Source organism: Erythranthe guttata, chromosome 14 (assembly GCF_056151865.1).
Source record: "Erythranthe guttata isolate IM_541 chromosome 14, IM_541, whole genome shotgun sequence".
NCBI classification, from domain to species: Eukaryota; Viridiplantae; Streptophyta; class Magnoliopsida; order Lamiales; family Phrymaceae; genus Erythranthe; species Erythranthe guttata.
In genome coordinates, this window is record NC_142546.1 from 7,927,170 (window position 1) to 7,941,824 (window position 14,655).

The 14,655-nt window shown below is 34.4% G+C and overlaps 1 protein-coding gene, 1 long non-coding RNA gene and 12 other non-coding genes across 14 annotated transcripts; 12 read left to right on the forward strand and 2 right to left on the reverse strand.

The window, feature by feature from the left end:
* Window positions 1–42: 42 nt before the first annotated feature.
* On the reverse strand, window positions 43–8,203 carry LOC105956081 (uncharacterized). Its single transcript, XR_016029782.1, has 3 exons — window positions 8,116–8,203; window positions 3,614–3,676; window positions 43–316 (listed from the first exon to the last, which is right to left on the reverse strand). It is a non-coding gene; the product is annotated as an uncharacterized LOC105956081 (long non-coding RNA).
* On the forward strand, window positions 834–905 carry TRNAP-UGG (transfer RNA proline (anticodon UGG)). The gene has a single exon. It is a non-coding gene; the product is annotated as a tRNA-Pro (tRNA).
* Window positions 1,702–1,773, forward strand: TRNAP-UGG (transfer RNA proline (anticodon UGG)). Its single transcript has one exon. It is a non-coding gene; the product is annotated as a tRNA-Pro (tRNA).
* Window positions 2,582–2,653, forward strand: TRNAP-UGG (transfer RNA proline (anticodon UGG)). Its single transcript has one exon. It is a non-coding gene; the product is annotated as a tRNA-Pro (tRNA).
* TRNAP-UGG (transfer RNA proline (anticodon UGG)) lies at window positions 3,187–3,258 on the forward strand. The gene has a single exon. It is a non-coding gene; the product is annotated as a tRNA-Pro (tRNA).
* On the forward strand, window positions 4,018–4,089 carry TRNAP-UGG (transfer RNA proline (anticodon UGG)). The gene has a single exon. It is a non-coding gene; the product is annotated as a tRNA-Pro (tRNA).
* TRNAP-UGG (transfer RNA proline (anticodon UGG)) lies at window positions 4,682–4,753 on the forward strand. Its single transcript has one exon. It is a non-coding gene; the product is annotated as a tRNA-Pro (tRNA).
* On the forward strand, window positions 5,095–5,166 carry TRNAP-UGG (transfer RNA proline (anticodon UGG)). Its single transcript has one exon. It is a non-coding gene; the product is annotated as a tRNA-Pro (tRNA).
* TRNAP-UGG (transfer RNA proline (anticodon UGG)) lies at window positions 5,895–5,966 on the forward strand. The gene has a single exon. It is a non-coding gene; the product is annotated as a tRNA-Pro (tRNA).
* Window positions 6,784–6,855, forward strand: TRNAP-UGG (transfer RNA proline (anticodon UGG)). The gene has a single exon. It is a non-coding gene; the product is annotated as a tRNA-Pro (tRNA).
* Window positions 7,527–7,598, forward strand: TRNAP-UGG (transfer RNA proline (anticodon UGG)). The gene has a single exon. It is a non-coding gene; the product is annotated as a tRNA-Pro (tRNA).
* A 1,044-nt stretch (window positions 8,204–9,247) lies between the features above and the next one.
* LOC105956080 (endo-1,4-beta-xylanase 5) lies at window positions 9,248–13,126 on the reverse strand. Its single transcript, XM_088814299.1, has 6 exons — window positions 12,716–13,126; window positions 12,421–12,589; window positions 12,157–12,320; window positions 11,767–12,065; window positions 10,558–11,143; window positions 9,248–9,738 (listed from the first exon to the last, which is right to left on the reverse strand). Exons 1-6 carry the CDS (start codon window positions 12,818–12,820, stop codon window positions 9,382–9,384), a joined length of 1,680 nt encoding a protein of 559 aa, XP_088670425.1. The 5' UTR covers window positions 12,821–13,126; the 3' UTR covers window positions 9,248–9,381.
* Window positions 13,127–13,708: 582 nt separating this feature from the next.
* On the forward strand, window positions 13,709–13,780 carry TRNAP-UGG (transfer RNA proline (anticodon UGG)). The gene has a single exon. It is a non-coding gene; the product is annotated as a tRNA-Pro (tRNA).
* Window positions 13,781–14,427: 647 nt separating this feature from the next.
* Window positions 14,428–14,499, forward strand: TRNAP-UGG (transfer RNA proline (anticodon UGG)). The gene has a single exon. It is a non-coding gene; the product is annotated as a tRNA-Pro (tRNA).
* Window positions 14,500–14,655: the final 156 nt, after the last annotated feature.

Below are 14,655 nucleotides of genomic sequence, written 5' to 3' on the forward strand. Positions count from 1 at the left end.
TCAATTTACCATCAGTTAAGGCAGTGACTGACACAACGAAAATATTGAACTTCTGCAGGTAACATAATAAGCCCTTCAACATTTAAAATAGAGTTCATCTTTTCCATATCCAAACCCTTCACACCAATTGACTTACAATTCATATGTTCCAACGTCAAATACAAAAGTTCAAAATCGGAAATTTTGTACAATCACCGTTTCTACGAACCCCTTATCCTATTTTTCCACAAGAATTCGCAAATCCCAATTACCTAAATCACTCACCCAAGCTCTTACATCAACTGCAAGAAGTAGCACAAACCAATCGTAGAGATTCCTACAAGAAAAACAAATGAAAGAAAATAGTCATGATCAAATAAAATTTTGAAAAAATTGGAGAAAACGTATTTCACATTCAAAGTCGACAAGCACAATTATATGTTTAGATGGAGTATGAGAGAGCAATAATATTAGATATAATCTTCCAGGGATATATTACATCAAGCATCGTAAATAAGTAATGCCCCCACAAATCGAGAGTTAATTGCAACATGTGCAACACAAGTATAGAAGCACTATTATGATTAATTCTGTTGACGTGAAACATCACTAGAATTCAAATTTTATTGACAAACCATACCAGCGAAAAGATACGCGATTCGAGTAATGAAATAAGCACCCAAAAAATTCACCAAGAGTCGAACGAAGTCCGTCGTTAACTTGCCTCATAGAAATCAAAGGTTGTCTAGAAGTAACAAACGGTTTACCTATCCAAGTGAAATGTATATAGAGTCTTAACCCAAAGCAATATACAACATCAGCTTAAAGAAGATAGATCAAGCAATTATACAAAAGGGCATTTGGTCTAGTGGTATGATTCTCGCTTTGGGTGCGAGAGGTCCCGAGTTCGATTCTCGGAATGCCCCCATTCAAACAAGTCAATGCATTTTTTTTTTTGGCTTTTCTCCTATCATTTTATATTATAATACAATTAAAGGGATATCAAATTATACAAGCTGGCAAAGTGAACTTAAGGGTAAAAAAAGTTAGATAACAGCTATTTGTTTCTTCTCGATGACAAAGTGATCTAGTCCAAAACCCAACCCAAAAGACTCCGAGATGTTTACTAGTTTTAATACGATACAGTTATGCTGAATAAACAAAGTTCAGTTTGAATAACAAATAGCAAATAGCTGATCGAGACAGAGTATGATTGAAACCAAGCTCGGGGAAATGATAGCTACGTCAGAATTTATAAAATTGACAAAAGCATTTGACGATCTTTTGTGAACCAATAAGTTAAAAGTGAAAAAACAGGGCTTACAAACAATGAAATTGTTGAGGCATTTATTAATAATTTACCTAAAATCATGGCATCTAAACAAACACAACATGATATGCAAAACATTAAACGAGTGAATTAAGGAACTTGAGGAAGAATGCACAGATGACTTCGTGTCAAGGATTGATTAAGAGCTTTAAGAACATCTTCATGTTTAAGAATTTACCAAGATTTCATTACATCATAACATCATAAGTCAAACATATTCCCCCACACCAGACAACCCCAACACCCCCCACACACCCCCCCACCCACCCACCTCACCCCACTAACTTGCCATTATAGACATTTAAAGGTTCTCTAAAAACAACAAATAATCTAATAATGCAAGTGAACTCAACATCACATTTAAGAAGAGAGATCAAGAAGTATAAACAAGAGGGCATTTGGTCTAGTGGTATGATTCTCGCTTTGGGTGCGAGAGGTCCCGAGTTCGATTCTCGGAATGCCCCTTTTGTAAATTTTTTTTTTTGCTCATTGACTTTTTCACAAATCAGCTCTTCTATTTTCCCTTTTTTCTCTCACTGCCAATTATTCAATTCATTGAATTCACCAAAGCTTTGCTACTTTATAAGTGTAAATCTAGGTCTCGTTTTTGCGGAACTTTCATGATATTCCAATAATTCAATCAACAAAATTAGAATCTAGAATATATACTCAAAGAATTAAGACATATATTAAGTAAACAACAGGGCATTTGGTCTAGTGGTATGATTCTCGCTTTGGGTGCGAGAGGTCCGATTCTCGGAATGCCCCTTTCAATTTTTTTTGTTCATTGACTCACTAATGAAGTCTTATTTTTTTCCTTTTTCCTTTCACTATTAATTTACCACTTCGATTCATTTTAATAGGCAAATGTTTCATACAAAATGAACTATGATCTTTCAAGAAAAGGAATTGTAAGGCGATTTATTGTAATTTATAAATTAAAGAACTTAGAGAAGAATGTATAGATTGCATGGATCCCTCCATTTTACGAACAAATATCTGCTTGTTCAAGAATTCACTAAGGTTTAGTTAAATCAAAAGAGTAAATCTAGGACTCGCCGTTTGTGAAACTTTCATGGCATTGGCTATGATCCAATCAACAAAACGAAACTAGAGCCACCTCAATAACTAGCCATTATAGATAATAAAGGTTTTCTAAAATCAACAAAACGACTTTCGAATCTAAGTCAACTACTACAACTAGAGCCTAAATCCAAAACATTATGCAATATACATCATCATGTTAAAGATGACAAATCAAGAATAGCAAAAGGGCATTTGGTCTAGTGGTATGATTCTCGCTTTGGGTGCGAGAGGTCCCGAGTTCGATTCTCGGAATGCCCCATTCAATATTTTTTGTTCATTGACTTTCACTAATAAAGTCTTATTTTTTTTTCCTTTTTCCTTTCACTATTAATCTATCACTTAAATTCATTTTAATAGGCAAATGCTCCATACAAAACGGAACTATACCCGCAGGAAAAATACCAAAATGAACTATGATCTTTCAAGAAAAGGAATTGTAAGGCCATTTATTGTAATTCATGAATTCAAGAACTTAGAGAAGAATGTATAGATTGCATGGATAACTCCATGTCAGAGGTTGATTGTGAGTTATACGAATTCACCAGGGTTTAGTTACTTCAAAAGAGTAGGTCTACGACTCGCCGTTTGTGAAACTTTCATGGCATTATCTATAATCCAGTCAACAAAAAGAACCTAGGGCCACCACAATAACTAGCCATTATAGATAATGAAGGTTTTCTAAAATCAACAAATGACTTCTGAATCTAAGTCAACTACATCTAGAGCCTAAATCCAAAGACTTATGCACCTTACAACATCATCTCAAAGAAGACAACTCAAGAATAACAAAAGGGCATTTGGTCTAGTGGTATGATTCTCGCTTTGGGTGCGAGAGGTCCCGAGTTCGATTCTCGGAATGCCCCTTTCTATTTTTATTTTATTTTACCGACTTTGACAAATAAACTCTTATTTTTCTATTTTCTCAACTTCTTTTCTAATATGCGAGAGATCCCGAATTCGATGTTAGGAATGCCCCATTCAAACATGTTAATTCCAATTGCAACTCTGTCCGGCTTTTTTTCCCATCATTATATATTCTACGATTAACTTGACTGGCAGAAGGCAAATTGGCAGTGCAAAAATGATACTTGATGATGTTTGTTTAGAAATCATTAATAAAAAAAAGGCTGGCAGCTTATAGAGGCACGAAAAGTCAATTAATAGTAACAGAATTGTTAATTACTATTTAGTATATGGTATTCAAGAGAAATCGATTACCTAAGTCACCGCCAAAGCTCTTAAATCAACTGCAAGAAGAGCACGAACCAATCATAGAGGTTCCTACAAAAAATAAATGAAAACATAGTCATAATCAAATTAAAATTTGAAAAACGGTGAAAACACACATCATGTTCGAAGTCAACGAGTATAAGGAAGGCATCTATAAGCAGATACCGTATCCTGCTAACAATATGGTTATAAGGAAACGGAGAAACAATACGAGCTTATCAAATCAGTAAAATGGTACCGAATTCGAGAAATGGTAAAAGCACTTCAAGTAAAAGGAACTGAAATCACTTACAATGAAATCACTTACAATGCTGTAAGTCAATTTTAACCACTACACCAGATATACGAAACTACTTACAAGTATAATATGAAATGAAATTATATCAACAAATGGGCATTTGGTCTAGTGGTATGATTCTCGCTTTGGGTGCGAGAGGTCCCGAGTTCGATTCTCGGAATGCCCCTATCAATACCTTTTTGTTCATTGACTTTCACAGATCAACTCTTCTTTTTTGTTATCCCCTTCAATTCATTTCAACAAATATTTAAAAGCCAAATTTCTCCGTACAAATCTACAATCCCCAGCGGATAATACCACAACACAAATTATGCTCTTTCAAGATATGAAATTGTTTGGACATTATATGTAATTTACCCGAAATCGTGACATCTAAACAATTATAATTACATGACATGAACAATAGTAGAATAGTGAATTGAAGAACTCATAGATGGCATGGATCACTCCATGGACGTTGCTTGACAGCTTTACAAACAAATATCTACTTGTTCAAGAATTCACCAATGTGTTCTTACTTCATAAGTTCAAATCTAGGTATCGTTTTTTGTGAAACTTTCATGACATTGCCAATAATCCAATCAACAGAAGTCGAACCAAGTGCCACCCCTTGACTTTACTTATAGACATTAACGGTTGCCTAAAAGCAACAAAAAATTACCTATGTAAGTGAACTGCATCTAGAGTATAAATCCAAAGAATTATTATGCAATATACAACATCATCTTCAAGAAGACAGATCAAGCAATAATGCAACAGGGCATTTGGTCTAGTGGTATGATTCTCGCTTTGGGTGCGAGAGGTCCCGAGTTCGATTCTCGGAATGCCCCAAATCAAGCAATTTATTTGTAATTCTTTTTGGCTTTTCTTCTATTATTTTATATTTTAAATACTGTTAATACTTGCAAGCAGCTTATAGAGGCAGGCAAACCCATTATCTCTTCTCAAAAGTCAGATCCCAACCCAACTTATAAGCTAATAAATACGTATAAGATACAATAGTTATAGCATTGGCAATAATCCGATCAATAAAATGAACCTAGTGCCACCCCGTAATTATACATTATATACAGTAAAGGTTTGTCTAAATGCAACGAACGACTTTTGAATCTAAGTCAACTACATCTAGATCCTACATCAAGAAGAGAGATCAAGAAGTATATAAACAACAGGGCATTTGGTCTAGTGGTATGATTCTCGCTTTGGGTGCGAGAGGTCCCGAGTTCGATTCTCGGAATGCCCCATTTCAATCAAGTTAATGCAAGTTTTGTTTCCCATCATTAAATATTTTTGATTAACTTGTCTGACAGAAAGCAATTTGGCAGAGCACATCATAGACGAAGGTAAAGTCAACTCACGGGGCGTGTGGTCAATCTAGTCACTAGTTATAGAATTGTTAATTATTTTAAGATATTCAGATTAACTTCTTAAATGTCAAAATGATCTAGTCCAAAACCCAATACAAAAACTCCTCGATATTTGAATACAGATAGCGCAGAGTGCTAAAGAAACCAAGTTAGGAGAAAGGCTAGCTACACTAGGGTCCAGTCATAAATTTGAGAAAATAACAAATACCCAAAACTATGGCATCTAAACACAACGAACTTAATTACACAATATGCAGACAATTTAAATAGTGAATTCAAGAACTCGGGGAGAAACGTACACATTGCATGGATCACTCCATGTCAGAGATCGATTAAGATTTTTACAAAGAAACATCTGCTTGTTTAAGAATTCACAAAGTTTTTGTTATTTCACAAGAGTAAATCTAGTTGTCATTGTTTGAAGAACTTCCATCTAATCAACAAAACGAACTTAGTGCCGCCTCTTAACTAGCCATTATAGACAATAAAGGTTGACTAAAAGCAAAGAATGAGTTTTCAACCTAAGTCAACTACATCTAGAGATTAAATACAAAGAATTGTGCACCTACATCATCTTAAAGAAGACAAATCAAGAATAACAAGAGGGCATTTGGTCTAGTGGTATGATTCTCGCTTTGGGTGCGAGAGGTCCCGAGTTCGATTCTCGGAATGCCCCTTTTTCAAACAATTTAAAGGACTTTTTTCAATTGCTTGGCTTTTCTCCTATCATTTTATATTTTTAGGATGATTAAAGGCCTATCAAACTATCGAGGCTGGCAAAGTCAACTTAAGAGTAGAAAAAAGTTTGGATAACGGCTATAGAATTGTTAACTGTCATAAGTTATATTTATTTATTCTCGATGCCAAAGGGGTCTAGTCAAAACCCTACCCAAAAGACTCCTCGAATTATACTAGTTTAAACTGATACAATTAGGCTCAACAAAGAGAGTCCATTTTGAATAAGAATTAGCAAATAGCTAATCGAGACAGAGTATGAATGAAACCAAGCTGGGGGAAATGATAGCTACATCAGAATGACAGAATGTATAAAATTTGCAAAAGCATTTGATGATCTTTTGAAAACCATTAAATCGAAAGTGAAAAACGGACTCTTAACGACAACGATAGTGTCGAGGCATTACTGAGAATTTTAAAACAAGATATGCACAACTAGTAAACGAGTGAATTAAGGAATGCACAAATGACTTTGTGTCAGAGGGTGGGTAAGATCTTTAAGAACATCTTCAATTGACCAACGTTTCATTACATCATAAGGGTAAATCTGTTAGTCATTGTTTGCAGTGCTCTCAAAGCATTGCCAAAAATCTGATCAGCAAAATTCAAACTAAGTTCCGACCATAACTAGCCATTATAGATATTAAAGGTTATCTAAAAGCAACAAATGACTTCTCAATATAAATGGATTATGTCTAGATTCTAACCAAACCAAACATTAGCTTTAAGAAGACACACAAAGCAAAGCATACATGACAGGGCATTTGGTCTAGTGGTATGATTCTCGCTTTGGGTGCGAGAGGTCCCGAGTTCGATTCTCGGAATGCCCCATTCAAACAAGTTAATGCAATTCTTTTTTTGGCAACTCTCCTATCATTTTATATTTTAATAAATTGTTAATTAAAGGCCTATCGAATTATAGAGGCTGTCAAAGTCAACTTAGGGGTAGAAAATTTTACTTCCTCACGATGTCAAAGTGATCTAGTCAAAACTCTAACCGAATAAAAATCCTAGATGTTTACTTGTTAAAACCGATACACTTCCACTCAGTAAACAGAGTACATTTTGAATAAGAATTAGCAAATAGCTGACAGAGTATGAAAGAAATCGAGCTCGAAGAATTGATAGCTATAATGGTAGTGTGAATATGTGAACCATTTACAAAAACACTTGATGATCTTTTTGTGAACTATTAAGTCAAAAGTGAAAAACTGACGTTAACAAGAATGAAACTATAGAGGCATTATTGAGAATTTACCCAAAATCATGGCATCTAAACGACGAAGTCAAAAAAACATGATTTGCACAACATTAAACGAGTGATTGACGAACTCGAGGAAGAATACCCACCCCACCCCACCCCCCACCAACCACCCCCACCCCCCATCCAAGCAACAAATGACTTCTCAATATAAATGGATTGTATCTATTGTGTAAAAACCCAAAGCATTATGCATTAAACAACATCACTTTTAAGAAGACAGATCAAACATAAACAAAAGGGCATTTGGTCTAGTGGTATGATTCTCGCTTTGGGTGCGAGAGGTCCCGAGTTCGATTCTCGGAATGCCCCCATTCTCTTTTTGTTTATTGACTTTCACAAAAAATCTTCTTTTTTTCTTTTTTCTTCAATTTTAATTCATTTTAAACAAATTTTATGTGCAAAAATGTATCCATAAACAAATGAAACTACAATCCCTAGCACAGAACACCACACCACAATACCTTAAAAATTAAAATAGTACACCAAAATAAAAGAAAAATAATAAATAAAAAGTAAACTTGCAGCAAACAAATCTGCAGCAACAGTAATTCAAAAACCCATGTTCTCTGTTTTTTTTTTTAATTCAGACGCCGCAAAAAAAGGGCAATAATTGCTTAAGCTATAGGCATTTAATCACACCATAGATCTCAATATATTACAAAATAATAGAGTCAGAAAAACAACAGCAGCAAATAAATGAACTTATTTTAATGTCAGAATCAACGAATATTATGAATAAAAAATTCAGTGCAAAATTCATATTGATTTGAATATAAATTAGGTTTCCGATACGAAAATTGCGACAAAAAATCAGCAGAGATCTTACCTTGCTGAAGCTTGAGCAGGGTTTTCATGGCGAAGATACTAATTTTTGATTTAGGTTATGAAGAGAGGTTTCTCCGTATAGAATAGAAGTATATCAGTGGGCACATATTTCAAATTTATTCTAATTTAAAAATAATAATAATAATAATAATAATAATAATAATAATAATAATAATAATAATAATAATAATAATAATAATAATAATAATAATAATAATAATAATAATAATAATAATAATAATAATAATAATAATAATAATAATAATAATAATAATAATAATAATAATAATAATAATAATAATAATAATAATAATAATAATAATTATTATTATTATTATTATTATTATTTGCCATTTTGGGCTGCAAAATTGGACCAAAATTAACACACAGAAAAATCATTTTTGTTCGCTTTTTCAAAATAATTCCAAAATTTATCTTTGCTTCAAACATTATTTTAGTATATCATTAAAAATTAAATAAACATTAGTTTATTTCTCAAATTCGACTTCTACTATACATTTTTGTTGAACACTTGTATAGTTATAATTTGACTGTTACAGTGTTTTATATCTTAGTTACACTTTCAAATACTTCCTATTACTAAACATTTTTCCTTAAAACGAAATGTAAATAAACCGCACAACATGTCCAAACGTTGACACCCGTACGTAAAATGTAACGAACTAAACTTTTTTTTTTTGTTTAGAAATTTTCAATTCATCAAACGATGTCGTTTGGAGTGAAGAAGTGTTACGCGTTTCTGTAAGTTATTCAGCGTTTTCCTGTTAATAAATTAGGGCGTGGAACGACGACGTTTCAGCAGATGCATATATAGGGTGACAAGCACGTGAGTCTGAGTTTTCTGACCGTTGCCGAGGTATATAAAAGCATGTTTGTGTCACTATACATGCGATCATTTTTAATGTAATTTGTAGTTTAGCTAAGTTAGATTAAATAGCTTAGATTTATCTATCTTCGAGCTTCAATTGTTTGTTCTTATTCCAAAAAACCCATACCTAATTTTCCGAATAATAATCGAATATCCAGTCTTTATTTTCATTGTATTCTTTGTTTTGTTTATCAATTCTACGATTATTCCTTGAATCATAACACGTAACTTGTAAGCGTGGTGGCATCACAATATTTTTTCGATTTATATATATTATATAAATAAAAACATATATATGCACCGGGGAAAAAAATACTCTACCCCCAACACTATTACATGTTGTTACAACAATATAATTTTGTGCACAATATTTCCATCTTAGATATTGATCTTGAAACGAATCGTCTTCTTCGATCCCTTGTTTGGCAAAACACTAAAATCTCGTGAACAAGAATGTTTATCTCCATTGCCGAGACTAACTGTAGCTTCGTAATCGCCGTGAAATAGTGAAGTCCCAAACAAACCCTTAGAGTTTGTGGTTCCAGGTGAGTCAGCAGCATGAGTCCATTCACTTAAAATTTTGTCGACAACATCTCCGGTTTCCAAATTCTTGAAATTATTGTCCGTCAAACACATAGCGTAGCATCCCTCGGGTTTCCATGCAGCCCACATCATTATTCCTTCGACTGCCGAATGTGAATGAAGCTCCCTTGTAATTCGCTCCAAGTATAATGCCTGGCAAACGACGCACAATATTATCTTATATTTATATAAGATTCACCGTTGTGTTAGAAATGACCTGATTTTACCCTAATTATTAGGTCAATACTATGCTACATCATAGGGGGTGGAAATCGGACGGATTCCAGATTGGAATTAGTACTTTCTGAAAATTTTGATATCTTTTTTAAGTGAAAATTAAATACCAATTCCGTTCCAAAATAAATCGAAAAAAGTCGAATATTCAGGAATTGGAATGAATTTTTTTGTTCCAAAATCGGAAATTTTTAGATCGGAAAGCTGTAATTTGGAAAATTCCAAATACATAATATTTTTTAGAAAAAAAAATATCGAAAATCAAAATCTCATTATATTCCAATCCAAGAAGTTCGGGAAAATTTGGAATTTCAAAATGAAAGATATAATCCAAAATAAAAAAAATTCAGATCGGAATCAGAGGAAATCAGAAAATCCCAATCCCAATCCAGTTTCCACCCCTACAACATCATCACTCATTACACACACACACACACACACACACACACACACACACACACACACACACACACCACACACACGCACACACAAACACACACACACACACACAAACACACATCCATGTTGGTGTGTGTAAAATGAACGATGACGATACCCAGTCATGTAAACTTAACCAGGTGTAACATATATTTTAACCATGTTTCCACTCTAGAAGCTTTTATATTTAGAAACTTTTCTTTTTAGAAAATTCAGGACTTGCAAATTTAGAAATTTGATCTAAGTTAAAATACTTGGGCAGAAAATCGTCTTAAAATCGTGTTAGAAAAGACGATGTACCTGGTTGGGCACGGATTTAACATCCAATTCAGTAATCCAAATGGGCAATTTCGCAGAGGCAAGCTGATCAATAGTCGACCTAACATACGGCAAATTCGCAGTAGAGAAATGCGCCTGCAACCCAATACCTAAAGGACCATTATACCCCATCTTCCTCATCTGCCAAATCCTCTGCAAATACTTTGAAGGAGTCGCCTTATCATAGACATCTCCAGCGTGTTCGACGGTGTTGTACTCGTTCAGAAACGGCAACGCTTTTCCGTCAAGCTTGTTCGCCATCTCGTAGTAAACATTGGAAGCGTTGGGCCCCAGCCTGGTCTCGAAGAAGTTCCAATGGAGATTCTCGTTCATGACATCCCAGTGAATTAGCTGACCTTTATATCTGTTCATCACTGATTTTATCCTCTTGTCTGCGGCCACACGCAATTCGTCAGACGAAAGTGCCGGGACCCACTCGGGCTGGAGGTTGCCGTGATCCCAGAATACGTTGTGGCCTCGGATTGCGACTCCGTGGGATTGGGCTAACCGGACCATGGCGTCGCAAATGGTGTAGTTCTCGACGCCTCTTTCGATTTCGTTTGCATACCTGTTTGATGAATCGGATCATGTTATATCGGATCGGAACAGAACTAGCAATTACGGAAAAAAATCGATTGTTTTGCATGAGTGAAAAACAAATTCCAATTTTGTTCCTAATACATCGTAAAAATTGAAAATTGGGACTTAGTAAGTTGGAATGGAAAAAATTGTCCCAAAATCGAAAATTTCCAAACAATTTTCAAAGACTATCGAAAATTTGGCCTAAAAAACGAATTTCGGAAATTATTTTCGGGAAATATGCTTTGAGGGAAGAATTTTGAGAATGAAAGTCATATTTGTTTATATTTTGGGAGGAGACAAAAAAATACTGTAGCGGTCAAATCATGTTTAAAAGTGTTGGGAAAAGGTATATTAGAAAGAAAAAAATTGAAAAATCAAAATTTCGGGAAATAAATGGAATTTTCGGAATTATTTTCAGAATTTCAAATTGGTTCAGAAATCGGAATCTCATTTCTATTCCAATTCCAATTCCAATAAGAAAAGGGGGGGGGGGGGGTAAACAAAAAATCGGAATTCAAAATGAAAAATATTGTTCCAATCGGAAAATTTCGGAGCGAGAATCGGCAAAATCAGAAATTCCGTTCCAATTTCCACCGATACTATACTTACCATTTCATTTCATTTTCGAAGACAGTGTATCTGAATCTGGAAAAGAACCAATCTCGGTATTTGGGATTTTCGAGGATGTGTAATGTGATGGCGGTGCCAAAGGGGAAACTGGGGCGGCGTTGTTTGATGGTGACGGTGGCGTTGGAGATCGGGCGGTTGTGTTGGTCAACCGCCTGAAATTTGACCCTTGACTTGCGGACTTTTTCGATGCTTTTATCTTGGTGGGATTTCCATTCTTGTTCCGTAAATGGTTGCAGTGAGATGCTGTCTGCGTATATCTCGACATCTGCATTTATGCTCTGCAAATCAAAGAGTGGAAGAAAATCAAAATTACGCCACCGATTTTGAGTAATTAAATAGTTTATTAAAAAATTAAAGTCGAGTAACCACCCTAAATAAGAGCTCCGCCGGGCCAGAAGCATTAGCTATAAAACCACCCTTGAGCATGGACCAACAACCATGTTGAGCAAAAACTGTGCCGACACTTTGATTGTATGTACTTGTCTTGACAACCGCTCCTATGTCGGTATTCCCATCGCTTACTTTCAACCATGCTACAATCAAATCAATTTTTTTTTTAAATATATATTTTAAATAAATACATAAATAAGAAATTAAGAAGAAGGAAAATAATTAAAAAAAAAAAAAGTATACCTGAGAAAGTATATAGTTTTGTGTTCTCCAATAAGAGCTTTTGCGAGAAAATGCATTCTTTCGTCGCGTTCGCATCTCCGGAAATTACACAAGAATCTAATTTCTTATTCGGTTCGGTGTTCACGATTATCCCTCCGTTATATTGAGGCTTCAAAGGCTTTGCCAAACACTGAGCACATAAAAGAATTTGAATCAATAAAAAATATTTTTAAAAAAATAGGATCGTAAGTAAGCACATAAAGGAAGGAAATAATTTTCAAATTCTTAGTTGTTTCTTTTTCCTCGTTGGACTTGCCTCATGCGTGAATGAGTGATCGTAAGTCACCGAATGAGCTTCAATACGAGATACGAGAATGAAAAGGAAGCTGATAAACCACCAAGAACTTAAAAGCTTCGCCATTTTCTGACTCTTGATTTTATATTTCCTCTCAATGTACGATTAAATTTAACGATGGTAATATCTTGCACGTTTATATATATCTAGAGAATATAACTTTTGTTGCATTCTTGAGAGGATGATGTCCTTTCAAGCATGCATGCAAAATACGTTAAAGGTTGATTTTATATAAAGAGAGAAAAGAAAACCGTGAAGTGATCCTTCGGTTGTTCCTTTTCTCTGATTTTTTTTTTTTGCTTTTGCAACTATATTATTTTTCTTTCTCCACCCCCCGTTTATATATATACTTTGTATGTGTGTGAACGTGTCAATGTGTGTGCGAGCTAGTTTTTAGGTTTAATATGGGGACGAAGAAAATAGAAAAGTTTGCATTAAAATGTGGGTGAAGGGGATGGCCACAATATCAAGGTTGAGATAATTTCATGGTTAACAAAATGTAGAGCTTGTGATTAATGATGCATTATTTAAAATTGACTTGTAACCGTTTTGGGTAACAAAATGTAGGGGTTCTGCTGTGTAGATTACTAATCGAATTGTCGAACTTGACCAATTAAAGAGTTCGGGTAGAAAATAATATTTACCACATTTTGAGAAAGTCTAACTCATAATTTAACAAATATAGTAAATTTTAAAACAAATCATGGAGCTTGTTTTTTAGCCAAAAAAGTTGTTGTATTCTATAAATTGTAAAATAACAAAAGATGAGTTGAAATTGCTCTTACACACAAATTAGGAAGCCGCAATTCCGATTACCAAAATCGCACTCTTAACTCATCCCCGGGAAGTAGCACGGACCAATCGTAGAGGTTCCTACAAGAAAACATATGAAAGAACTTATAGTTATTACTTTTTTTGGTTTAAAATGTGAAAGTCAGCAAAATATGCATGACCGGGCATTTGGTCTAGTGGTATGATTCTCGCTTTGGGTGCGAGAGGTCCCGAGTTCGATTCTCGGAATGCCCCTTTCAAATAATTTAATGTAATAATTCTTTTCGGCTTTTCTCCTATCATTTTTTTATTTTTTATTTTAGATATAGTTAATAAAAGGGCAAGCAGCTTACAGAGGCAGGCAATGTCTACCCAAGGGGAGAAAAGTCTGGATAGCAAGATATAGAATAACTTCATGATCTTTTGTGCACTGTTGCGCCGAACGAGAGTCATAGGCCTTGCAAACAATAAAATTGTTAGCACATTATTTGTATTTTACCCAAAATAATGGCATCTAAAACACAATGAACTTAACTACGCAATATCCACTATATATAAATAGTGAATTAAAAAACTCGGGGAAGAATGTATGATTGCATAGATCACTCCATGCCAGAGATCGACCTTATGAACACAAATATTTGCTTATTTAAGAATTCACCACTAAGTTTTTGTTATTTCATAAGCATGAATCTAGTAGTCGTTGTTTGAGGAACTTTCATTGCATTAGCAATAAACCAATCACCAAAACAAACCTAGTGCGGCCCGTAACTGTCTAAAAGCAACAAATGACATTTGAATCTAACTATCTAATTCAACTACATCTAGAGCCTAAACACAAAGAATTATTATTATGCAATATACAGTATCATCTTCAAAAATGCAGATCAAGAATAACAAGAGGGCATTTGGTCTAGTGGTATGATTCTCGCTTTGGGTGCGAGAGGTCCCGAGTTCGATTCTCGAAATGCCCCTTTTCAAACAAGTTAATGCAATTCTTTTTTTGGCTTCTCTCCTATCATTTATATTTTTTAAGAAATTGTTAATTAAAGAGCTATCAAATTATAGAGGCTGACAAAGTCGACTTAAAGGTAGACAAAAGTTTAGATATCAGCTACAGAACTGTCAAC

Bases quoted from the DNA above. Each gene is read 5' to 3' on its own strand.
- LOC105956080 (XM_088814299.1), bottom strand. From the start codon at position 12,820: ATGGCGAAGCTTTTAAGTTCTTGGTGGTTTATCAGCTTCCTTTTCATT. The intron at 12,590-12,715 runs GCAAGTCCAACG...TTATGTGCTCAG, and splicing joins ATCACTCATTCACGCATGAG to TGTTTGGCAAAGCCTTTGAA. The intron at 12,066-12,156 runs GTGGTTACTCGA...TTTGATTTGCAG, and splicing joins CGGCGGAGCTCTTATTTAGG to AGCATAAATGCAGATGTCGA.